Source organism: Nicotiana tomentosiformis, chromosome 7, assembly GCF_000390325.3.
Source record: "Nicotiana tomentosiformis chromosome 7, ASM39032v3, whole genome shotgun sequence".
NCBI classification, from domain to species: Eukaryota; Viridiplantae; Streptophyta; class Magnoliopsida; order Solanales; family Solanaceae; genus Nicotiana; species Nicotiana tomentosiformis.
This window is the reverse complement of record NC_090818.1, coordinates 96,618,018-96,646,011: the sequence shown is the minus strand read 5'-3', so window position 1 is coordinate 96,646,011 and position 27,994 is coordinate 96,618,018. Positions and strand designations below refer to the sequence as shown.

Genomic DNA, 27,994 nt, shown 5'->3' with positions numbered 1-27,994 from the left:
TCATGTAACAAACTGCTAGGCTTCTGGTGCTCAAACTTTACCTGCTGGCAATTAGGACACTGGGCCACGAACTCTGCTATGTCACATTTCATTCCATCCCACCAGTAAATCCGCTTACGATCATGGTATATCGTAGTAGAGCCCGGATGAATGGTGTACCTGGAATGATGTGCCTCTGCCATAATTTGCTTGTGTAACCTTGCAATGTCTGGAACATAAAGCCTATCTATATATCTGATGACTCTGTCACTAGTAACTCTGTAAGGTGACTTTTTCTTTTTCCTGGCTACCTGACTCTACTCAATTAGAACTGGATCTTCATATTGCCTCTGTTTCGCTTTAGTCACTAAACAAATGGTAGCTGTATTCTGAATTGCAACTCATGCATCCTCTGAATCTATCAATTTAACTTCTAAACTGGCTAACTGATGGAGTTTATAAGCTAAATCCCTTTTCTGAGGCTGCAAGTAAGCTAAACTCCCCATGGACTTACGGCTGAGAGCATCAGCTATAAAATTAGCTTTACCTGGATGATAAAGAATGTCAATGTTGTAATCCTTTAGAAGCTCTAACCACCGTCTTTGTTGCAAGTTCAACTCCTTCTACTTAAATATATACTGGAGGCTCCTATTATCTCTATTGATATCAACATGAACACTATAGACATAGTGCCTCTAAATCGTCAGTGTATGAATAACTGCTGCTAGCTCCAAGTCATGTGTAGGATAATTTTACTTATGCTTCTTCAACTGTCTAGAAGCATAAAAAATTACCTTTTCGTGTTGCATCAACACAAAACTTAGGCCAATTCGAGAAGCGTCTTAGTAAATAACATAACCCTCAGATCCCTCTAGAAGTGTAAGAACCGGAGCTATAATCAACCTGTTTTTCAACTCTTGGAAACTCCCTCACATTCATCTGACCACTGAAATTTGGCTGCTTTCTGTGTTAATCTAGTAAGTGGCGCTGCAAGGGAAGAAAACCGTCTATGAACCTCCTATAATACCCTGCCAAACCTAGAAAACTACGTACCTCAAGTTGCGTCATAAGTCTGGGCCTATTCTTCACTGCCTATATCTTCTAACCATCTACTTTGATGCCCTCTGATGATACTATATGTCCAAAAAATGCTATCGAACACAACTAGAATTCGCACTTTGAGAATTTGGCATACAACTTCTGGTCCCAAAGGATACCTAACACTGTGCATAGATATATATATATGGATGTTATGATTCAAACTTGGAATAAACCAGAATATTATGAATAAACACTATCACAAATAAGTCTAGATAAGGCCTAAACACGATGTTCATAAGATCCTTAAACACCATTGGGCATTAGTCTGCCCGAACGATATCACTAGAAACTCGTAATGGCCATACCTGGTTCTGAACGCTGTCTTAGGTATGTCACACTCTCTGACTCTAACCTGATGGTAGCCTGATCTCAAGTCTATCTTCGAGAAGTAGTTGGCACCCTAAAGCTGGTCGAACAAGTCATCAATTCTGGGAAGGGGATATCTATTCTTGATCGTGACCTTGTTCAATTGTTTGTAATATATGCACATACGTAGGGAGCCATCTTTCTTTTTCACAAATAAGACTGTTGCTCCCCAAGGAGAAGTGCTGGGTCTAATGAAACCCTTATGTAATTGATCTTTCAACTACTCCTTAATTTCCTTTAATATTGCTGGTTCCTTTTTGTAAGGAGGAATAAATATTGGTTTCGTACCCGACACTATATTGATGGGAAAGTCAATTTTCCACTCTGGAGGAAGACCTGGAAGCTCATCTAGAAATACGTCAGGGAACTTATTCACTATTAGAACTTATTCAAGAGTCGGCATTCCATTCTCTATGTCTCGAACATGAACTATATGATAAGCATCCCTTGGCGATTATCTTCCTCGTCTTAAGGTACAAAATAGATATACCTTTTTCGTGATATAGAAACACCTTTCCATTCTATAGCTGACCCTTCTGGGAAATTGAACTGGACCGTCTTTGCTTTACAGTCAATATTAGCATAGCAAGAAGACAACCAATCCGTACCAAGTATAACATCAAAGTCAACCATTCCTAACTCAATCAAGCCAGCTGTAGTACTACGGTCTCCAATCACAATAGTACAACCTCTAAAAACACACCTAGTTACTACTGAATCACCAACTGGGGTGGCTACCTCAAAACGTTTAATGGCTTCTGGTTCTATCCCAAACTTAGTATTAACAAATGAAGTAACATAATATAGTGTAAAATCAGGATCTATCAACACATACACATTATGAGAATTCATTGACAAAGTACTTATAACCACGTCTTGTGAAGCCTCCCGGTCCTAACGACCAACCTAAGTGTAGTTGCGATTCTGGGGACCATCTGTAGTAGGAGCTCCGCCTCGACCTCTACCACAGCCCGCTGGTGTTTGAGGAACTTGCCCTTGTGCGTGTGCTGGTGCTGGTGCTGGTGCTGAAGAAGCTGCAACTGATCTTGCTGGCTGAGCTGAACCACTACTACCCGTAGACGGGAAATCTCTCATAAAATGGCCTGACTCGCCACAAACATAACATGCATCTCCACCCAACTGGCATCGGCCCAAATGGCATCTATCACAATCAGAACACCTAGGGTAAAGTGAACCACCCTAACTAGAAACACCTCAATGCTGGGATCCTGATGCCTGACTAGCTCTAGACTGTGGGGGTCGATCAGGTTTTGGCCCCAGAAATTGTGAAGGAGTACTAGATGATGGCTGCATAACACTCTGCTGTCTACTAGCACCAGATGTCTCACTAAACAGACATGAAAATCTACCTCTCTTTCTTTAGCTTTTACCTCTATCAGCGCTCTACTTCTGTTTCCTTTCCTCAAGTGCTAAGGCGGATGCCTGAATACGTGGAATGTCCACACCCGACTATATAGATATGATTATACACTCATTTACTAAGTAAGGACCAAGTCCTGCTACATACCTGTGTACCCTGTCCTCCATGTGTGATACAACTGTAGGAGCAAACCTCGCTAAAGAATTAAAGAGGAGGTTGTATTCTACAACACTCATACCCTCTGTCTCAATGTTTGGAACTAATCCAATCGTGCTCTACATGTCTCTACAGGTAAGTCATGGTGGAGGAATGCCTCTGAGAACTCCCGCCATGTAGCTGGAGCGGCATTTTCTCCCCTAGACATCTCCCAAGTGGTATACTAATCTGCTGCTAGATCCTATAATCTTTATGCTGCCAATTACTGACTCTCTATCTGTGGCATGCATAACTCTGAGGGCTCTGGCTTCTCTGTCTAGAAAATCCTGGGGATCCTCTGTTGTACTAGATTTCGTGAAAGTTGGAGGCTCTAATCTGAGGAAATCACAAATCCTAGAACCCGTATCGTCACCCTGAGGACTTGTATGATGTCGTCTGAACTGAGTAGCTGTAATGCTATTCAACAATCTGACGACCTCCCTCGTATCATAGTGCTGAGGAGCCGGAGGTGCGATAGCTAGAGCACCCCTAACCTCTCCCTGAACAAATAGAGTCTGTGAAGCTCCGGATAGAACCTCATGTCTGGACTCCTCATGCTCATCTAACTCAGGGGGTACTCTGCTAGTACCCTGGCCAGCAACGCCTTTGCCCTTCTAGACAGCTGTAGGTCTCTTCGGCGACATCATTACATAAAAAACTTTTAGTTAGAAAGTTGAATTCTTATAACATAGCTCTACCGCACGATCTAGAGAAGAAAGAAGGACAACCATCTTACAATGCCCTATAGCCTTCTGTTCATAAATATGGTGCGCAACATACTCTTGATGTAATGACCCGGCTAGTTGTTTTGAGAGTTGTAGCCTCATTTTTTCATTTACTGCTCAATTTGTACTTTATAGTTATTATGTGACTTGCCGGAGTAATTGGTTCGGGTCCGATGAGGTTTTGAAATGAATTGAGACACTTAGTCTCCAAAATGAAAACTTAAGTTAAAAAGGTTGACTGGATGTCAACTTATGTGTAAACGACCCCAAAATAGAATTTTGATAATTTCAATAACTCCGTATGATAATTTTGGACTTAGGAGCGTGTCCGAAAAAGTATTTGGAGGTCCGTAGTTAAATTAGGCTTGAAATTAAAATAGAAATTTATGTTTGGAAGTTTGACCGGGAAGTTGACTTTTTGATATCGGGGTCGGAATCTGATTCTGGAAATTTGAATAGGTCTGTTATGTCATTTATGACTTGTATGAAAAATTTGAGGTCAATCGGACTTGATTTAATAGGTTTCGGCATCAAATGTAGAAGTTAGAAATTCTTAAGTTTCATTAAGCTTGAATTGGGGTATGATTCGGGGTTTTAGCATTGTTTGATGTGATTTGAGGTTTCGAATAAGTTCGTATGATATTTTAGGACTTGTTGGAGTATTTGGTTGAGGTCCTGAGGACCTCGGGTGAGTTTCAGAAGGTTTACGGATCGATTTTTGGACTTGGAGAACAGTTGAAGAATTTCTGGTGTCCAGCTCTGGTTTTCTTCTTCGCATTCGCGAGAGAGGTCTCGCATTCGCGAAGGGGAACTGGGGCAGGCGAGAATTTGTTCTTCGCGTTCGTGAAGAAGGGACCGCATTTATGAAGGCCAAGTTTGGCAAGGCATTGCGTTCGCGAGGTTGCCTTCGCGTTCGCGAAGAGTAATTTTGGGCAGCACAATTTTGTGCTTATTGAACGCGAGGCAATGGTCGCATTCGCGAAGAAGAAAAGCCTGGACAGAGAGTTTAAGTTCTGAAAATGGGACTTCGTCCCATTTTCCATTTTTACCGATTGGGAGCTCGGGGAGAGGCGATTTTCGGGAGATTTTCAAGGAAAACATCGGGTTAAGTATTCTTAACTCAAATTTGGTTAAAGTACCCGAATCTATGGTAGCTTTTAACATTTAATTGGTGGATTAAGTTGAAAAATTTGTGAAAATCCCTAAGTTTAGATTGAAGATTTGAGGGTCGAGTTGATATTAGAATTTAGTGATTTTGGTATGGTTGGACTCGTGGTTGAATGGGTGTTCATATTTTGTAACTTTTGTCAGGTACCGAGACGTGGGCGCCACAGGCTATTTTTGAGTTAAATTTCGGATTTTGTTGAAAGATTAGTATTTTCTTATGGAATTAATTCCAATAATTTGTATTGATTGAATCAAATTAATTATGATTAGATACGAGGCTTTCGGAGGCCAATTCATGAGGCAAAGGCATAGCGGAGTAAAGAATTACACGGTTCGAGGTAAGTGACTTGTCTAACCTTGTGTGGGGGAAATTCTCCTTAGGATTGGTATTGATGTGATAATTGTGATGTGTTAAAATTTGTGTACGCGAGGTGACGAGTGTGTACATGGACTAAATATGGAAGGTTATGCTTTTAAATTGTGTAGATTACTGTTGCTAATTAATTAAATTATTTTATCTTGTTATATTCATCATCATTGATCTATTTATATATATTTTTGAAATTTGTTTAACCTTTTCTTGCTAATTGCCTTACTTGTTTAGTTGAAACTTTGTTTCTTTGATTCTGTGCATTAATCAAAGGTTGAATTTCTTAATTGAATTAGTATTAATATAAAGTATTTGACATTTTTAAATCTGGTATTAAGGCAACGTGCTAAAAATTGTGAAATATTATTTTTGCTGAGTTATTCATTCCCGAATATTTTGTGAGATTTTTATACTCATGATGTTTGAGCCGTGAGCTCCTTATTGTGAAAAATATTATTGTTGTAGATTTATTTTGGCAAGTTGAAATATTTGGGCACTTGAGGTGCAAATAGTGATATATTGTGATATTGATACGCATGCGGTGGTATGTGGTCTGGGTGTTGAAACGCATGCGGTGAGATAAGGGTGGCTTGATACGCGTGGCTAGTATGAGAACTACTAGAAGTCACACGATGTGATAAGGGTGGCTAAAACGTGAGATCCTATTTCGGAAAAAATATTTTCTTTAAAATTAAATGTGACGGCTCCCGCGGTGAATTTATTTATTATTTGGGACTACGAGGCGGTACCTCGGGAGTGCCCTTGTTGATATTTCTTTATGGCTGCATTTGCCTTTGGTTATTTTGTGTTTTCCTTAAAGTTGTAAATTTCTGTTTTCCTTCCGTGAGGTATTAATTGCCCTTATTCTGTGTAGTTAAATTGTGACATATTATTTGATTCATTCCCATTGTCATTTTTATTATTATATTGTTAAACTTTTCACCCTGTCTTTTTATTATTTCCAGTAGGGCCTAACCTGACCTCGTCAGTACTCTACCGAGGTTATGCTTGGCACTTACTGGGTACCGCTGTGGTGTACTCATACTACACTTTTGCACATCGTTTTGTGCAGATCTTGGTACTTCCTATCAGACCAGGTATCAGTGAACTAGCTGCACGCGGAGACATCAAGGTATATCTGCCAGCGTCCGCAGACCTCAAAGTCCCCTTCTATCCTTATTGTGTTGCTTTCCTTATTCTCTTTAGACTCTGATGTATAGAGACACTTAGAATAAATTCTTAAAAGCTTGTGACTTATTTCTACCGGGTTTTGGGAGTTGTGATTATTTAAGTTGTCATTCTTATTTATTTCAGTTGTTAAGAATTGAGTTTCATATTTATATTCAGTTATTCCGCATAATTGATAGGCTTACCTAATCTTAGAGACTAGGTGCCATCACGACATCTTACGGAGGGAATTTGGGGTCGTGACAAGTTGGTATCAGAGCTCTAGGTTCATAGGTGTTATGAGTCACAAGCAGGTTTAGTAGAGTCTCGCAGATCAGTACGGAGACATTTGTACTTATCTTCAGGAGGCTCTGGAACTGTTAGGAAAATGTTCACTTCTTTGATTCCTTATCGTGTGCATTTGTTGACTTCGAAATTCTAAACCCTTGTCTTTCTATTCTCTCATAGATGGTGAGGACATGCACAACTGGATTCGATGATCAGACACCCACGCCCCATGTTGGAGCCGCAAGAGGCCGAGGAAGACCACGTGGTGCAGCCAGAGCACCTGCACGAGCTGCTGCAGCAGAGCTACCAGTAGCTTCAGTTGGAGAGCAGGCACCTGAGATGCCTGTTACTACCCCTGCACTTCAGGAGACTCTTGCCTAGTTTTTGAGCATGTTTGGCACTCTGGCTCAGGCAGGGTTGATTCCACTTGCTCCTGCCACATCTCAGGCCGGGGGAGGAGAACAGACTCCCGCTGCCCGTATCCCAAAGACACGAGCCCAGGTTGACCATGCCCCAGAGGTTATACTAGTTTTCCCAGTTTAGCCCGAGGCTAGGGCAGCAGTTTTGGAGGGGGAGCAGTTCAGGTTCAAGAGGTACAAGAAGTACCATCCTCACACTTTTAGCGGTTTGGCTTCAGAGGATGCTTAGGGTTTTCTTGAGGAATGTCACCGTATCCTCTGTACTATGGGTATTGTGTATTCCAGTGGGGTTTCTTTCACGGCATTCCAGCTTAGAGGAGCGGCCTACCAGTGGTGGCGAGCATACGAGTTGGATAGTCCGGGTGAGGCAGCTTCACTCACTTGGACTTAGTTTTCATATATGTTCTTAAGGGAGTATGTTTCTTAGAGTTTTAGAGATGCTTGGCGCGCCAAGTTTAAGCAGTTGCACCAGGGCTTTATGACAATATCGACGTATGTTGTCCTATTCAGTGATTTGGCTAGGCATGCACCAGCCCTGGTTGCTACTATCAAAGAGTGCGTCCGTCGATTTATTGAGGGGCTCCACCCTAGTATCAGATTCAGTATGGCTCGAGAGCTAGAGATGTACATCGCATACCAACAGGTGGTGTCAATTGCTAGGAGATTGGAGGGTATGCGGATCCGGGAGAGAGAAAAGAGGGAAGCTAAGAGACCTCGAGATTCTATCACATATAACAATTCTCGTGCCTCAGCTACAACCCGTCATGGTAGAGGCTATGTGGACCGTCCTATTCATTCAGCACTTCCAGCTGCCAGTGGTACTCCGGCTACTCCCAAACCTCAGGTTCCATATTATGCATCGCCAGTTTCTACTGTACCTCCTGTACGGGGTGCTTTCAGCGGCCAGTCCAATAGATCAGGCCCGAGCCGGTCCTAGCTGCCACATCCTCCGAGGGCTTGTTTTGAGTGTGGTGACACTCATCATATAATGAGGGATTACCCCAGATTCAGGAGGGGTGCACCTCCATAAATTTCCTAGGCTCCACCTATTCTGCAGGGCCCTCAGGCTTCTCAGCCCATGGTTACTGCACCAGTTGCCACTCCACCTTCACAGCTAGCTAGAGGTGGAGGTCAGACAGGTAGAGGTCACCCTAGAGGGGGAGGCCAGGCCAGATATTATGCCCTTCCTACTAGGAAGGAGGAAGTTGCATCAGATTCTGTTATCACATGTATTGTTCTGATTTGTCATAGAGATGCATCAGTCTTATTTGATCCAGGCTACACTTATTCTTATGTGTCATCTTATTTTGCCCCATATTTGGGCATACCCCGTGACTCTTTGGGTTCTTCTGTTTATGTATCTACACCCGTGGGTGAATCTATTATTGTTGACCGCGTGTATCGGTCGTGTTTGATTGTTATCAGTGGTTTTGAGACCATAGCTGATTTATTATTGCTCAGTATGGTGGATTTTGATATTATTTTGGGCATGGACTGGTTGTCGCCCTATCACGCTATCCTTGATTGTCACGCCATGACTGTGACGTTGGCTATGCCAGGTCTACCACGGCTAGAGTTGAGAGGTACCTTGGATTATGTTCCTAGCAGAGTTGTTTCATTTCTTAAGGCTCAACGAATGGTTGAGAAGGGGTGTGATACGTATCTGGCCTATGTGAGAGATGTTAGTGTTGATACTCCTACCGTGGAGTCAGTTCCGGTAGTAAGGTATTTTCTCGATGTATTTCCAGTGGATCTTCCGGGTATGCCACCCGACAGGGATATTGACTTTGGAATTAATTTATTACCAGGCACTCAGCCCATTTCTATTCCACCATATCCTATGACCCCAGCAGAATTGAAAGAATTAAAGGAGCAGTTGCAGGAGCTGCTTGATAAGGTTTTTGTTCGGCCCAGTGTATCACCTTGGGTTGCTCGTGTATTATTTGTGAAGAAGAAGTATAGTTCTATGCGGATGTGTATTGATTATCGCCAGTTGAACAAGGTTACAGTGAGGAACATGTATCCATTGCCACGTATTGATGACCTATTTGATCAACTTCAGGGTGCCAGAGTATTCTCAAAAATTGATTTGCGGTCAGGGTATCATCAGTTGAAGATTTGGGAACCAGATATTGCAAAGACTGCCTTCAGGACTCGGTATGGTCATTACGAGTTCCTTGTAATGTCATTTAAGCTGACCAACACCCCAACAATATTTATGCATTTGATGAATAGTGTATTTCATCCCTATCTCGATTCTTTCATCATTATGTTTATTGACGACATTCTGGTGTACTCCCTGAGCCAGGAAGATCATGAGCAGCACCTGAGGACTGTGCTTCAAACTTTGAGAGAAAAGAAGTTATATGCAAAATTTTCAAAGTGTGAATTCTGGCTTGATTCAGTGGGATTCTTGGGTCATATAGTTTCGTGCGAGGGGATCAAGGTAGATCCGAAGAAGATTGAGGCAGTGCAGAGTTGGTCCAGACCATCCTCAGCTACGGAGATCCAAAGTGTTTTTGGCTTGGCGGGGTATTATCGCCGATTTGTAGAGGGTTTCTCTTCTATTGATGCACCTATGACCAAATTGACCCAGAAGGGTGCTCCGTTCAGATGGACCAAGGAACGTGAGGAGAGCTTTCAAAAGCTTAAGGCAGCTTTGACTACAGACCCAGTATTAGTGTTGCCTACAGGTTCAGGGTCTTATACTGTGTATTGTGATGCATCGTGTGTTGGTCTCGGTGCAATGCTATGCAAGATGGTAGGGTGATTGCCTATGCATCCAGACAACTAAAGGTACATGAGAAAAATTATCCGGTCCACGACCTTGAGTTAGCAGCTATTGTTCATGCCTTGAAGATTTGGCAGCATTATTTGTACGGTGTCCATTGTGAGGTTTATACCGATCACCGGAGTCTACAACATCTATTTAAATAGGAAGATCTTAATTTGCGGCAGCGGAGGTGGGTGGAGTTGCTTAAGGATTATGATATCACCATTCTCTATCATCCTGGAAAGGCCAATGTTGTGGCCGATGCCTTGAGTCATAAGGCAGAGAGTTTGGGCAGCTTAGCATACTTACCGGTAGCAGAAAGGCATTTAGCTTGGATGTTTAGGCCTTGGCCAACCAGTTTGTTAGATTGCATGTTTCCGAGCCGAGCCGAGTTTTGGCTTGTGTGGTTTCTCAGTCTTCTCTTTATGATCGTATCAGAGAGCGTCAGTATAATGACCCCCATCTACTTATCCTTAAGGACACAGTTCAGCACGGTGATGCCAAGGAAGTCACTATTGGAGATGACGGTGTATTACGGATGCAGGGCAGGCTATGTGTACCCAATGTAGATGGCTTGCGTGAATTGATTCTCCAGGAGGCTCACAGTTCGCGGTACTCCATTCATCCGGGTGCTGCAAAGATGTATCAGGACTTGAGATAGCACTATTGATGGATGCGGATGAAGAAAGACATAATGGAGTACGTCGCCTGGTGCCTAAATTGTCAACAGGTGAAATATGAGTATCAACGACCAGGTGGATTGCTTCAGAAGTTAGAGATTCCAGAATGGAAATGGGAACATATCACTATGGATTTCATTGTTGGGCTCCCACGGACTCAGAGGAAGTTTGATGCAGTTTGGGTGATTGTGGATAGATTGACCAAGTCAGCTCATTTCATTCATGTGGTTACTACTTACTCTTCAGAGTAGCTGGCTCAGGTTTACATTCGCGAGATTGTCAGGCTTCATGGCGTACCGGTATCTATCATCTCTGACCGGGGTACGCAGTTTATATCACGGTTCTGGAGGGTCGTACAGCGAGAGTTGGGTACTCGTGTGGAGTTGAGTATAACATTTCACCCTCAGACGGACGGACAGTCCGAGCGCACTATTTAGATATTAGAGGATATGCTTCCTGCATGTGTAATAGATTTTGGGGGTGCTTGGGATCAGTTCTTTCCACTTGCAGAGTTTGCTTACAACAACAACTACCAGTTGAGCATTCAGATGGCTCAGTATGAGGCCTTGTATGGTAGGCGGTGCCGGTCTCCAGTGGGTTGGTTCGAACCAGGCGAGGCTAGATTATTGGGTACATACCTGGTCGAGGATGCTTTGGAAAAGGTTAAGTTGATTCAGGATCGACTTCATACAGCCCAATCTAGACAGAAGAGTTATGCGGATCGGAAGATTCGTGATGTTGCATTCATGGTTGGTGAGCGGGACTTGCTTCGGGTTTCGCCCATGAAGGGTGTTATGAGATTCGGGAAGAAGGGCAAGTTGAGCCCTAGGTATATTGGGCCTTTAGAGATTCTTGAGAGAATTGGAGAGGTGGCTTACAAACTTGCACTACCACCTAGTCTCACTACAGTTCATCTAGTGTTTCATGTTTCCATGCTCCGAAAGTATCACGACGATCCGTCTCATGTGTTAGACTTCAGCTCAGTCTAGTTGGATAAGGATCTATCTTATGTTGAGGAGCCAGTTGTCACGCCCCAAACCTAAAGAGGCGTGGCCGGCACAAGGTACCATACTTGACCCGAGCGTACCACTCTGTAACTGTGAACTCTAGAGGGGTAACCCTCAACCTAGGCCGATGAGGCCATATTCTGAATCATCTGAAAATATCGTCTCCCTCATATGAGGGGTAAACATGCCCAAAAACTCATATATATTTAAATATATCTATATCTATATATAAATGTGCAGGCTGACGAGGCCGCCAATGAACATCTACTGATATACAAACTATACAGGACTTGTCTACAAGCCTCTAGAGATAGTTGAACTGTATCATGGTCGGGACAGGGCATCGATCTACCCATCAAACCTGTATATATAAAACGGACTCCAAGGTCTTGACATGGTAACTCCGGGAAAGTGGAGCTTACCAACCAAGCTGATATTTGGCTCTGTCTACTAGGAAGGTCTATCCAGCTGTCTATCAGGACCTGCATGCATGAAATGCAGCGTCCCCAGCAAAGGGACGTCAGTACAAATAATGTACTGAGTATGTAAGGCAGCAGAATAACTGAAAGCTAAAACTGAAATGATGATATAATAACTGAATGTAACTGGGAGTCAAAAATAATATGAAGATATGCTTACCTGTTGATACTGACTCAACTCTCTCCATATAGTATGTAAAATAGTTGTCCGGCCCTATAAGGCTCGGTATATGTAACTGCCCTGCCATAGTAGGCTCGCTCATAGGCGCTCGGCCATACTAGGCTCTGTATCTCAGCCATTTTGGGCTCGCTTATAGGCACTCGGTATATAACTTACCATCTGATCAGAGGTTGCCCAATAGGGGCCTGCCCACCGATTATAGCTCGATGGTGGTGAAAATACTGTAATATTGTATATATATATATATATACTCTCTACTCTCTTGGCTGAAAGAAGACAATACTAAACTGAATATGAAGTCCCGATAAGGGAGAATACTGTAACTTCTGGGACTAGGATAATATGAATAAATTCAGGAATACAAACTTCTCTTTATGCCTCGTTATCAAACTCATGTAGTTACGGGATCATGCCAAAATGAAGAAAGGTTTAGCCTTAACATATCTTATCACAATCTTTCTAATCACCAACTTGAACTCTCCTCTTCTCACCTTAATCTACAACAACAATAATAATACTATCATTAAGTTACGAAAGGTATAACTAACGCACAACGAACGACAAGCTTATTTTGTATTAAAACAGACAACATCTCCCCTATAATCCTTACTTCCTCCAAATTCAAGATAACACTAACAACACCAAAAACAACAATAACAACATATATACATTATTTTCCAACCTTATGTACACCACACAATACTACAAAATAGCCCAACACACCCCAATCTCTTCATACACAAAATGACCACCGTAGTAGTGTCAACAACCCGAAAATATTACGACGAACGACCAGCCCAACATCCTGCATTTATGTGGTGTTTATCCACACCCTTCCTCCTCCAAAACTCCACAAAACAGTAGTAAAACATGCAGCCCAACAGCACTACAAAACAGTCCACAAAACAGTCCGCTACACGTGAATAACTCGAACTCACGGCTTCCGATCACCGTCCCGTGAGTTCTTACAAATATAGAACGACTTACTATGCATCTATAGAAGAAAAAAATGGATGAAAGAGAGAAGTAAACTTACCTTATTTGTTGGATAACTCGGCTCCTATCTTGGTTCTTCAAACTCTAGGCTTTACCTCCAATTAGAACTTGAAAGTGAGAGAAAATTAATTGGGGTTTGTGGGAAATTTGTGGGAGGATTTTTGCAGAGATTAAGTCTGGTTATTTTTCCCTATTATCAGCCTAATATATGAAGGGGATAATCCTTTAAAAAGGCCTCTTTGAACGACCTGAACTGGCCCTTTTTTGGACGACCCGAACAGGCCAAATATTGGATTCTCGTTTAAGCAAGTAGGTGACAGTCTACGCAGTCTCGCAAAAATACCCATATCTCTCTACTCCAATGTCGTATTGACAAACGGTTTAATGATTTGGAAAATAGACGCATAGAGATTTCATTTGATGGGTGGAACACCCCATAACTCTACGTATATTGGGAGAAAATGGCAGTTACATTTGACCCAAAGTTTCAGTAAAACTTATGAACGTAACTTGTGATGACTTTCATCGACTTTTGTTCCACTACTCGCTTGACTTCAAAACATAACACACGACTATCATACGACTAACATAACTCATAACATAACCTCCTTATCATGTTAAACACCATGTTCTTACTCTAAAAGTACATGCTATAACATTCCCAATTTGTCGATTTTCGATGAAATATTATGTTTTTCAATTCCTTTAGCTTTTGAACCTTCCAACCATCTTTGTACTTATTGTTCATGATCTTTAATATTTGTAACCTCCGAGGTAACATAATTAACTTACTTTGTAAATTTTTCAAATATGATTTCATTTCTGAGCTTACATCCATTGACTTACGACGTACTCGTACATTCGAAAACATGGGTTGTAACATCATTCCCCCCTTTGGAACATTCGTCCTCGAATGTTGACTGGTGCACTTATCAGTCTCATAACCTATAGCTCTCATAAATACTTTAATGTTGGCCTTTCCATCTAGGCAACTGTTCTATGAATAAATTCATAGGCCAGTGCATTCCCCCCTTTAGGCCTCTTTCTCACAGCACGACTTGTGGTCGGAATCCTTCCAATCTCGTAATTATTGTGACCTTCTGTCATGCAGCATGTTAGACTTTGTCCTTGTATGTGCGCCTATGCGACTCTTCTGTTCCTTTTCCTCCAGCTTTTAGCCCATTTCTAAGCCTCACTTTGGGAACATATACAGAACTATGACAAGTTGTTCCTCCAGGTGTATATAAGTGTAGTGAAGTTCTTCGCTCGGTACTTTGTCAAACTTACGACTGTTGCAATATCTTGTTTCGTAATCTTGTAAATATATCCTTATGGCTTTACTACATCTAGGTAGATTATACTACACTATCACATTTACTTCAGTTTATTATTGCCGAGATTTGCTACCCAACTCCAGGTTACCTCTCGCTGCTTATCCTATATGTATAAATCTAAGTCCTTTAGTTCTTCCTCATTACTGTTCATCTTAAAAATGACAGCCTGATATCATCTCATACTTTGGAACTTTTATCTGCCTATTGTTGATTTACCTTAATGTTGATCTATAATCTACCATTGATAACTTGAAACCTCCTACGTAATACATTGTCCTTAGGGATCACGTCTCATCAGGAAACATCTGAAGTTATTTGCTTGATCCATCTAGGGACGATACTATACTTCAATAACTGTATTTCATCGCATCCCAACGTGATTCATCTTATGAGGGGTATTCTAATCTCATGCAATTCATGAGATCCCTTCTCTTTGAATCATTAATCAATCAATGGACTTAACATCATCCTCTTATATATCACAATTACACCATTATTCTACTACCAGGGCAACATTTTATCTCTTCAAATTGCTCATAGTCTTAGACTCCTCTGAGTTCATTCAGGCTATACTGAGTTTTTTTTATAACTTATGGAAACCATCAGCTCTCTTATTTTGATGGGCTTAATTCTGAGGCCTTACCTATTCTCGTCACCTTCTCAATAACCTTGTTGCTCTACCATACTTTAGCTTGCGACCTACACATATCTATTTATAGTACTCACAACCTTCCTTTAACTTTCTAGCATCATATATTTCTTTATGTTATTCTGGAACTTCAAGCGAGACATCAAATCGTCTCTAACTCTTCTTTACTCTCTTCACTAGACCTCTCGGTACTTGGAAACTATAGGTTAGAAGATATGTCCCTGACAACACCACTATCATTTATGGATACTGAATCATGGCGCTTCTAGCCCGCTATCTGATGTATGGACTATTCACAACCTTCTACATTTGAGCATTTCGTACCTTCTTAACCTTTACCTTACTTAGCTTTTAATCTCGCATTGTATATTCTGTCTCTTTCATAACCTCCCTTCCACATTGGTAGAATTCACTTCCACCACTTGAAGCTCTACTATAAACTTGCACCTCTAGTGCGTACACAATCTGGCAGGAGCTTCATAATTACTCCTTATAAGGCTGGTACTTTTTTTTTTCTGGATTTATTGTAGAGCCGTTATAGAATATGGTCGTTGTACTATCTTTCTTGTACCTCTAATCTTAAGAGTGATTTTGCAATGTTCTAAATCATGATTTCTATAATTATATTGGTCTAATAATCAGACTCCTAATTCACTTACCTGATGTAACTCATTAGTTTCCTCTTCTCTCCCAGCCTTTAAGTAGGCTTAAGCTATCTTCTAATTTCATTCGCACTTATTTATCAATAACATCTGGTGTGGGAACCCTTACTGCCTCTCCTCGGCGTCGTGCTTGCATAATGTTCTGGAGTTGTATCATGTCTGTAGGATCTGAATAAATGCAATATCATTACTTTCTCCATTTACTGCATTCTTCCTTTACTATTCCATAGTTACCTGAACCACTTAACTCCAATTTAATACCATATTACACCATCTTCCCCCCTTTAGGGGAGTATTAACATTTAATGCTATGAAGACTTACTTATAAATATTTTACCTCTTCATCTTTGACGTCTTTTCACGTCTTTATTGACTCTTACTCGCCTTGCAGTAACCCTTATGTACCAAGGATAATTGAATATCTTACACACGACGGTATCAGATACCTAGTGTAACTGAAACACTTAGTCCTTTAAACTTAACTTTGCTCAAAGTGCTTGCTTTAGGGAAGCGTCTTCCTGAGTGACCTTTAAAGATTATTCTTCTCTTGTCGATTGTATTATTGTTGGAATGCGATATTTGAAATTCTCTTGATGTCGACTATCATCACCTTATTCGATCCCTAATTGATGTTCAATTTATCTTGTTCACTAGCCCATGTTGATTTCTATTACTCCAGGGGTCTAAATTTTTTTGTTTTGGTAATCACGTTGGACACACCAACTCATTTCTCGAAATGAGGATATGACTTTTGGCCTATACTCTTTTATTGTCTCAAGACCTGTCACCTCTTTTTTTTTCCTTCACTTGACTATAGACTCTGTCATCATATCATATTTTGATTTACCGTTATCACCCATTTATCACATCTTACTCATAATACTTCATTTACTCTCTTCTTATTCTCCTGTTAATACTTCTGTTTATCGTATTATTCTGAAAACTTCAACAAAACATTGTTTCACTTTTAGCTCCTCTGGCTCAATACACCATTTCGGGTTACTCTAACCTAAGCTGGATCTTGATATCCTATCCTTCTCTTAAACTATATATGTTAGCTCCCATAGGGCATAACTGAGATGGGTGTGGCCAATTGTACATACCTCTATTTCTGTTGAAGGTAACTTAGAATCCTTTTATTTCTCTGCCTGACATGGAAATTCGGATAATCTTCATTAACTAGGTACCTCGTACCCTTCTTCACCTTGCTTCCGTTACCTGTTGAAACTTATACTTTTACCTTCTGATACTCCCATGACGGGGTATGTTAGATATTCCCGTCTTAGGGTAAATGGGAAATTCACACATATGGTAAGCATGATCTAATATGGTCTCAAACAAGGCCATGTAGTCAAGAATTCTCTATCTACTAATGACCTTACCTGCTGTTGTATTAGCCCTCTAGCTAGCTATACTTTTTCTAATTTAAAGCATCGCTATATCATTAGCAAACATAAGCTTTGGCTCGAACTCTTATGACTCATCTCTATAGCACGATTTGGATTTTAATGAAGGGTAACAGACTCCTAAATGCCTTGTAGCCTCCTGCTTATAAGTGTGGTGTACAACACACCCATAAACAAGACTCTACTAGACACGGCTTATAGACTCCCTAGGAAAGAACTGCTCTGATACCAAGTTTGTCACACCCCAAACCTAAAGAGGCGCGGCCGGCACAAGGTACCATACTCGACCCGAGCGTACCACTCTGTAACTGTGAACTCTAGAGGGGTAACCCTCAACCTAGGCCGATGAGGCCATATTCTGAATCATCTGAAAGTATCGTCTCCCTCATCTGAGGGGTAAACATACCCAAAAACTCATATATATTTAAATATATCTATATCTATATATAAATGTGCAGGATGACGAGGGTCCAGCTGTCTATCAGGTCCTGCATGCATGAAATGCAGTGTCTCCAACAAAGGGACGTCAGTACAAATAATGTACTGAGTATGTAAGGCAGCAGAATAACTAAAAGTTGAAACTGAAATAATGATATAATAACTGAATGTAACTGGGAGTCAAAAATAATATGAAGATATGCTTACCTGTTGATACTGACTCAACTCTTTCCATATAGTATGTAAAATAGTTGTCCGGCCCTATATGGCTCAGTATGTGTAACTGCCCTGCCATAGTAGGCACGCTCATAGGCGCTCGGCCATACTAGGCTCTGTATCTCGTCCATTCTGGGCTCGCTCATAGGCGCTCGGCCACAGTAGGCTCGGTATATAACTTACCATCTGATCAGAGGTTGCCCAATAGGGGCCTGCCCACCGATTATAGCTCGATGGTGGTAAAAATACTGTAATACTGTATATATATACATATATATATATATATACACACTCTCTGCTCTCTTGGCTGAAAGAAGACAATACTAAACTGAATATGAAGTCCCGATAAGGGAGAATACTGTAACTTTTGAGACTAGGATAATGTGAATAAATTCAGGAATACAAACTTCTCTTTATGCCTCGTTATCAAACTCATGTAGTTACGGGATCATGCCAAAATGAAGAAAGGTTTAGCCTTAACATACATTATCACAATATTTCCAATCACCAACTTGAACTCGCCTCTTCTCACCTTAATCTACAACAACGATAATAATACTATCATTAAGTTACGAAAGGTACAACTAACGCACAACGAACGACAAGCTTATTTTGTATTAAAACAGACAACATCTCCCCTATAATCTTTACTTCCTCCAAATTCAAGATAACACTAACAACACCAAAAACAACAATAACAACATATATACATTATTTTCCAACCTTATGTACACCACACAATACTACAAAACAGCCCAACACACCCTAATCTCTTCATACACAAAATGACCACCGTAGTAGTGTCAACAACCCGAAAATGTTACGACGAACGACCAGCCCAACATCCTGCATTTATGTGGTGTTTATCCACACCCTTCCTCCTCCAAAACTCCACAAAATAGTAGTAAAACACGCAGCCCAACATCACCACAAAACAGTCCGCTACAAGTGAATAACTCGAACTCACGGCTTCCGATCACCATCCCGTGAGTTCTTACAAATACAGAATGACTTACTATGAATCTACCGCAGACAAAAATGGATGAAAGAGAGCAGTAAACTTACCTTATTTGTTGGATAACTCAGCTCCTATCTTGGTTCTTCAAACTCTAGGCTTTACCTCCAATTAGAACTTGAAAGGGAGAGAAAATCAATTGGGGTTTGTGGGAAATTTGTGGGAGGATATTTGCAGAGATTAAGTCTGGTTATTTTCCCCTATTATCAGCCTAATATATGAAGGGTATTTTAACGACCCGAATTGGCCCTTTTTTGGACGACCCGAACAGGCCAAATTTTGGATTCTCGTTTAAGCAAGTAGGTGACAGTCTACGCAGTCTCGCAAAAATGCCCATATCTCTCTACTCCAATATTGTATTGACAAACAGTTTAATGAGTTGGAAAATAGACTCATAGAGATTTAATTTGATGGGTGGAACACCCCATAAATCTACGTATATTGGGAGAAAATGGGAGTTACATTTGACCTAAAGTTTCAGTAAAACTTATGAACGTAACTTGTGATGACTTTCATTGACTTTTGTTCCACTACTCGCTTGACTTCAAAACATAACACACGACTATCATACGACTAACATAACTCATAACATAACCTCCTTATCATGTTAAAAACCCTGTTCTCACTCCAAAAGTACATGCTATAACATTCCCAATTTGTCGATTTTCGATGAAACATTATATTTTTCAATTCCTTTAGCTTTTGAACCTTCCAACCATCTTTGTACTTGTTGTTCATGATCTTTAATATTTGTAACCTCCGAGGTAACATGATTAAATTACTTTGTAAATTTTTCAAATATGATTTCATTTCTGAGCTTATATCAACTGGCTTACGACGTACTCGTACGTTCGAAAACATGGGTTGTAACACACCATTGGCCATTTTGGACAAACAAGTTAGAAAGTTGAGATCAAAGAGCATCGTTTCAGTAAAGGTACAGTGGAGGGGTCATCCGGTTGAGGAGGCGACTTGGGAGACCAAGCATGATATGCGTAGCTGTTATCCTCATCTTTTCACCACTCCAGGTATAATTCTAAACTCGTTCGAGGACGAACGTTTGTTTAAGAGGGGGAGGATATAATGACCCGACCAGTCATTTTGAGAGTTGTAGCCTTGTTCCCCCATTTACTGCTCAATTCGTGCTTTACAGTTGTTATGTGACTTGCCGGAGTAATTGGTTCGGGTCTGGTGAGGTTTTGAAATGAATTGAGATACTTAGTCTCCAAAATGAAAACTTAAGTTGAAAAGGTTGATCGGATGTTGACTTATATGTAAACGACCCCGGAATAGAATTTTGATAATTTCAATAGCTCCGTATGATGATTTTGGACTTAGGAGCGTGTCCGGTAAATTATTTGGAGGTCTGTAGTTTAATTAGGCTTGAAATGGCTAAAATAGAAATTTGAGTTTGGAAGTTTGACCGGGGAGTTGACTTTTTGATATCGGGGTCAGAATCCGATTCTAGAAATTTTAATAGGTCCGTTATGTCATTTATGACTTGTGTGCAAAATTTGAGGTCAATCGGACTTGATTTGATAGGTTTCGGCATCGAATGTAGAAGTTGGAAATTCTTAAGTTTCATTAAGCTTGAATTGGGGTATGATTCGTAGTTTTATCATTGTTTGATGTGATTTGAGGTTTTAAATTAGTTTGTATGATGTTTTAGGACTTGTTAGAGTATTTGATTGAGGTCCGGGGGACCTCGGGTGAGTTTCGGAAGGTTTACGGATCGATTTTTGGACTTGGAGAACAATTGAAGAATTTCTGGTGTCCAGCTCTGGTTTTCTTCTTCGCATTTGTGAGAGAAGTCTCGCATTCAAAGGGGAACTGGGGCAGGCGAGAATTTGTTCTTCGCGTTCGCAAAGAAGGGACCGCGTTCGCGAAGGGTGATGGCAGTATTCATCGCGAACGCGTGAGGGCGTTCGCGTTCGCGTAGAAGGGCGAGGCCAGGCTGGGGCAATAGGCATTAAAGGTTCTTGTTCGCAAAGGCCAAGTTTGGCAAGGCATCACGTTCGCGAGGTTGCCTTTGCGTTCGCAAAGAGTAATTTTGGGCAGCACAATTTTGTGCTTCGCGAACGTGAGGCAATGGTCGCGTTTGCGAAGAAGAAAAGCATGGACAGAGAGTTTAAGTTTTGAAAATGGGACTTCGTCCCATTTTCTATTTTAACGATTTGGAGCTCGTGGAGAGGCGATTTTCGGGAGATTTTCAAGGAAAACATCGGGGTAAGTATTCTGAACTCAATTTTAGTTAAAGTACTCGAATCTACGGTAGTTTTTAACATTTAATTGATGGATTAAGTTGGAAAATTTGTGAAAATCCCTAAGTTTAGATTGAAGATTTGAGGGTCGAGTTGATATCAGAATTTAGTGATTTTGGTATGGTTGGACTCGTGGTTGAATGGGCGTTCATATTTTGTAACTTTTGCCGGGTTTCGAGACGTGATCCCCACGGGCAATTTTTGAGTTAAATTTCGGATTTTGTTGAAAAATTAGTATTTTCATATGGAATTATTTCCAATAATTTGTATTGATTAAATCGAATTAATTATGACTAGATACGAGGCTTTCGGAGGCCAATTCACGAGGTAAAGGCATAGCGGAGTAAAGAATTACATGGTTTAAAGTAAGTGACTTGTCTAACCTTGTGTGGGTGAAATTCCCCTTAGGATTGGTATTGATATGGTAATTGTGATATGTTAAAAGTCGTGTATGCAAGGTGACGAGTGTGTACACAGACTAAATGGGGAAGGTTATGTCTTTAAATTGTGTAGAACACTATTGCTAATTAATTAAATTATTTTATCTTGTTATATTCATCATCATTGATCTACTTTTATATTATTTTAAAATTTGCCTGACCTTTTCTTGCTAATTGCCTTACTTGTTTAGTTGAAACGTTGTTTCTTTGATTATGTGCATTAATCGAAGGTTGAATTTCTTAATTGAATTAGTATTAATATAAAGTATTTGACATTTTTAAATTTGGTATTGAGGCAACGTGCTAAAAATTATGAAATATTATTTCTGCTGAGTAATTCATTCCCGAATATTCTGTGAGATTTTTATACTCATGGTGATTGAGCCGTAAGATCCTTATTGTGGAAAATATTGTTGCTGTTGATTTATTTTTGCAAATTAAAATATTTGGGCACTTGAGGTGTAAATTGTGATATATTGTGATATTGATACGCATGCAGTGGTATAAGGTCTGGGTGTTGAAACACATGCAGTGAGATAAGGGTGGCTTGATACGCATGGCTAGTAGGGGAACTACTAGAAGTCATGCGGTGTGATAAGGGTGGCTAAAACGCGGGATGCTATTTCGGGAAAAATATTTTCTTTAAAAATTAAATGTGAAGGCTCCCGCGGTGATATAAGAAAATGAGATATTGTGAATTTATTTATGATTTGGGACTACGAGGCGGTACCTCGGGAGTGCCCTTGTTGATATTTCTTTATGGCTGCATTTACCTTTGGTTATTTTGTGTTTTCCTTATAGTTGTAAATTTCTATTTTCCTTCCGTGAGGTATTAATTGCCCTTGTTCTGTGTAGTTAAATTGTGACATACTATTTGATTTATTTCCATTATCATTTTTATTATTATATTGTTAAACTTTTCACCTTTTCTTTTTATTATTTCCAGTAGGGCCTGACCTGATCTCGTCACTACTCTACCGAGGTTAGGCTTGGCACTTACTGGATACCGCTGTGGTGTACTTATACTACACTTCTGCACATCTTTTTGTGCAGATCTAGGTACTTCCTATCAGACCGGGTATCAGTGAACTAGCTGCACATAGAGACTTCAAGGTATATCTGCCAGCGTCCGCAGACCTTGGAGTCCCCTTCTATCCTTATTGTGTTGCTTTCCTTATTCTCTTTAGACTCTGATGTATAGAGACACTTAGAATAAATTCTTAGAAGCTTGTGACTTATTTCTATCGGGTTTTGGGTGTTGTGACTATTTAAGTTGTCGTTCTTACTTATTTCAGTTTTTGAGAATTGAGTTTCATATTTATATTCAGTTATTCTGCATAATTGATAGGCTTACCTAGTCTTAGAGACTAGGTGCCATCACGACATCTTACGGAGGGAATTTGGGGTCGTGATACCTTAACAAGACTCTACTAGACATGGCTTGTAAACACCCTAGGACTGAACTACTCTGATACCATATTTGTCATGACCCAGCCTAGGGCCGTGACGGATAACTGACACTAAGTGCCGATCATCACTAAACCTGTTGATAATCTACTAATCATGAATATAAACTGATAAACTGAACAAGAATAAGCATAGCTGATAAGAACTGTACAATCTGGAAAGCCGACAAGGCTAACACAAGCTGATATATAAAAACATACTAACTGCACAGGTGCATTTCTACAAGACCCTAGGAGTGCTGAACTAAACAAGTACTGGATGAGACAAGGCCCCGACATACCCAAACTAGCTGGCTGTACACATACCAAAAGATAAAAAACTCTGAAAGTAAGCGGAGTGACTCCAACAACTGGTGGATGGCTTACTGATGTGGCTCAAGCGCTGATCTATCTGTACCTGCGTGGCATGAAACGTAGCACCTCAAAAGGGATGTGAGTACGATATGCACAATATATGTAGGCTGGAAAGTATATGTAAAGCATACTAAAGTATGACTGTAAGCTGGAAATCTGAAAGCTAAACAAGAGTCTGAACTAGCAACTGATCTGGAGCTGAATGGAAGTTTAAGCTAAAAGTGTGTTGAAACTGAACTACTATCTTAACTGGTACCTGTTTGGCGTTATGGGCTATATCCCCAATCAGGTAACTATACATATGAACTAGCCTTATGTATATTCATGCAATGCAAACTGTAGCTATATACTCGTATATAACATGTATGACTGGCATTATGGGCTATATCCCCCTAGCCGAAAAATATATAATCAATATGACGGCAGGTGTTATGGGCTATCTCCCCCCAGCATATAATCAATAGGCCTCGCTGGAATTATGGGCTATATCCCCCCAGTATAAACAATGTAAGCATGTATGAGGCATAACACACATGACAACATCATATGGACTCAAGAGATCATGAAGGAAACTATAAAAAGAATCACAAACGTAATCTGACGCTCGTCGTCCATAAGTTGGACGGAGGAGCCTATACCCATTCTAGGGAGAAATTGAGTATTTACATGATATAATAAGGCTAATTAACTCATTATGATCCCTCTAGAATCAATTTAGTACCAAGGAACTCAAAATTTGTCCAAATCTTCAAATTTCCAAATATTTCGACAGAGTTTCCCCTAAAACTGGATGATCCCCAAAAATTCAGCAAGCACCACCATATACACGGGTATGTATAACCTTCCAAGATGATAACATACAACTAAAGGAGATCCATTTAACCACAGTTGTGTCAAATGATCGACAAATCGAAATTATGAACGTAATGTCGGCTCATAGTGGCTAACTTGTGACATGAAAGTCTAAATATGATTTAGGAATAATCTAAGCATCAACACATGATAATTAAGCTTATATAATCTAAAAGGAAGATATTAGGATATATGGGGTTAGGCATACATAAAAACATCAAAGGAACGGAAAACATCGAAGCTCGGATGGGATAGGCCAAATGGGCGAGGCTCCTTCATCCCAAGCACTATATCAAGCCAATCGTGGCACAAATCAATATAACCTGGTGCGTCGTGCAGCCCTATCCCATAATATAATCAATATAACATTCTGCGACGTGCAGCTCGATCCCATAATATCACTCACACTCAGGCCCTCACCCTCACTCAGTCATCAATCTCTTTAGTCTCTCGGGCTCATAATGCCATGAAACTAGCCCAAAATGATGATATGATGTGTCAATAAATGGTAGTAGAGACTGAGATATGATAAGCATATGAATGCGTATGACTGAGTATGTAATGTAATGAAAGCAGATAACTCAACAGCAAGAATGACTTCAGTGGGTCCCTACAGGATAAACATGTAGCCTAGATATGGTTTCTATCATGGATCACAACTCAATAGCTCTAGTACGTAAAGATTCCATGGTTACAGATAAGATTAGGTAACTACACAGTACCACAGAAATAACGAAGTCACTATTCACACGGTGCACGCCCAGACGCCCGTCACCTAGCATGTGCAGCACCTCAACATCAAACACATAGAACGTAATTCGGGGTTTCATACCCTCAGCACCAAGTTTAGAAGTGTTACTTACCTCGAAAAAGTCAAATTCCAATACCAAACAAGCCAAGCGATGCTCCAAAAATGCCATCTCGCGTGTACTGACCTTCGAACGGCTCAAAACTAGACAAAAGCAACTCTAATAAATAAAATTATGCCGAAGGAAAGAAACCCAATCAATAAAGATTGAATCTTTAATCAAAAGCCCATATTCGGCCAAGAAGTCCAACTCGGGCCCGAACCTCGGAACCCAAAATCTGACAACCCATTCAATTACGAGTCCAACCATACTAATTTCATTCAAATCCGACTCCGAATCGATGTTCAAAACTCAAAAATTCACTTTATGAAACTTTAGGCTAAAACCCCCAATTTTCTCTTTTGGAACCCTCAATCAAATGTCGAAAACGAAGATAGATTCATGATATAAAATCAAAAATGAGTGGAGAACACTTACCCCAGTCCACATGGTGAAAATTGCTTCAAAAATCGCCTCAATCCTAGCTCCACAGGTCTAAAAATGCAAAAATGGTCGAAACCCTCGAAATAGAGTACTCTATACTTCTGCGTAGGCATCCTCTTACGCGAATGTGGAAAACCCATCGCGTTCACGATGAATAAAATTAATCTGACACCAAATTACTCTACGCATCGGCGACACAAACCTCGCGAACGTGATACACACAGGAGATGTAATTGTGTGAATGAGGTAGACACCATGCGAACGTGAAGAAGAAGGTCATCGACTTCCCAGCTCAGTCAAACACACTATGCGAATGCGTGCACACTGGCGCGAACGCGATGCTCACTCTGCAGCAACCTACGCGAATGCGTCTGAGAACCCGTGAATGCGAAGAATAACTTGACCCCAGCCATCAAACAACCTTACGCGATCACGATCCTTGCTCCGTGATCGCGATTATGAAAACCAGATACCCTGAGCTGTGCAGAACCAGCAATGCAAAATGAAGGAAAAATAGTCCGAAATCAACCCGAAACATGCTAGAGCCCCTCGAGACCCCATCCGAACATACCAAAAAGTCCCGAAACACATCATGGACTTACTCGAGGCCTCAAATCACACATAACAACAACTAAACGATGAATCACACCTCAAATCAAACTTGATAAACTTTGAGCTTTTCCAACTTCCATAACTCATGTCGAAACATAGCAAAATCAACCCGAAATGAACCCAAATTTTGCACACAAGTCCCAAATTTCATAACAAAACTATTCCAATTCCCAGAACTATAATCCGGACCCGATATTCACAAAGTCAACTCTAGGTCAAACTTATGAACTTTCAGAACGTTCAAATTTCTAATTTTTGCCAATTAGTGCCGAAACCTTTTAGAAATATCCAAATGCAAATCCGGGCATACACCCGAGTCCAAAATCCCCATCCGGACCTAACGGAACCATCAAAACTCCGTTTCGAGGTCAAATTCACAAAAGGCAAACTTGGTCATCTTTTCCAATTTAAAGCTTCAACAAAGCAATTCATCCATCCAAATCGATTTCGGATAACCTAAAAACCAAAACAGACCATTCGCATAAGTCATAATACATTATATGGATCTAATCATGCCCATAAACTAACGACCAAAGTGAAAATGCTCAACACGACCGATCGGGTCGTTACAGTCTTGATAGTCCAATCTTGAGTGAGTTATGTGCCATGTGTGTGTGAGGTTTTGTTGTATTTTATGCATTGCATTTGATGTCTAGAACTCGCCCCGTGTGTTTGCAACGCCAAATGGTAGTTTTGTTCAGTCTTGAAAGTGATATAGGCATTTTTTGTTGAGCCAATTATATGTTATTACCCACCTAATTATGATGTATTTTAATTAACCTTGTTGAGCTTGTAATCCTGTTTCTGTGGCAACCACAGTGCAAGCCCTATCCATTTGTTTGAATTGACTATATATTTGAACCTTGTACCTCTCATGAGCACTTAAACTTGTTATGAACTTTGTAAAAGTTGAAGTATGGGTGATTGCTTTGGCTTTTGAGTGGAACTAATGAAATAAGGAGAACGGTGCACTGTTTTGAAAAAGTAAGAGCCACTTGAATTGAAAGAGAAAAAAAAAATAATTGTATTGTTAGGAAAATATTCATTGATAAGTGGTGACTTTTGCTATAATTATGCTTAAAGAAGTGGGAGTTAATGTATAATGATGTTAAGGTGGAGTATGGTTTGACATAAGTGTGGGGTTTTTAATGTTAAATTGTACATAGTAAAGTGCATAGGGAGGTGTAGTCACTCTTATATCTAAATTTATCCTACCCATCCCACAACCTACATTACAACCAATTAAAGTCCTAGTTGATCCTTAACTGAATGAGCTCGATTAGTAAAGCAGTACACTATGGGCAAGCCTATGGTTCTTCTTTTGTGTCATATGAATGTTGTTTCTGAGAATGAGTGAATTCTTTCTATCTTGAGTTCCTAATTATTCTTAAATTTTATGGTGTGTGGAACTACTCTCTATTGTGGCGCGGGCACTTGATTCATGAAGGAAAGGTAATGTCATTGACTTCTATGTTGAGTAAGTGAGTGAGTGGTGAATAATGCATGGTACATTTGAGGAAAAGCAATGGTTTAAGTGTGGGGTGTTGATGGTAAGCTATAATCTCGTGTTTTAGTCGCTTATTGCACTCAAATTTACTGCATTTTAATTGAGTTTGAGCTTTAATAGCTAGTGTTCTGCACTAATTGTGTATTTTATGCCTTGTAGGAGGATTCTGAGCTATGTAAATGTTATGGAGCTAATTCAAGTGATTTAGAGCTTTGA

The 27,994-nt window shown here is 40.3% G+C and overlaps 2 protein-coding genes across 2 annotated transcripts; one reads left to right on the top strand and one right to left on the bottom strand.

Moving 5' to 3' along the window:
• Positions 1-380: 380 nt before the first annotated feature.
• Positions 381-2,994, bottom strand: LOC117279278 (uncharacterized). The gene is made up of 5 exons (XM_070180836.1): positions 2,975-2,994; positions 2,379-2,626; positions 1,959-2,267; positions 1,735-1,794; positions 381-526 (listed from the first exon to the last, which is right to left on the bottom strand). The coding sequence occupies exons 1-5, from the start codon at positions 2,992-2,994 to the stop codon at positions 381-383; spliced, it is 783 nt and encodes a 260-aa protein (XP_070036937.1).
• On the top strand, positions 2,993-27,994 carry LOC138896058 (uncharacterized). Its single transcript, XM_070180835.1, has 5 exons — positions 2,993-3,118; positions 6,357-6,416; positions 7,586-8,041; positions 8,216-8,515; positions 27,938-27,994. The coding sequence occupies exons 1-5, from the start codon at positions 2,993-2,995 to the stop codon at positions 27,992-27,994; spliced, it is 999 nt and encodes a 332-aa protein (XP_070036936.1).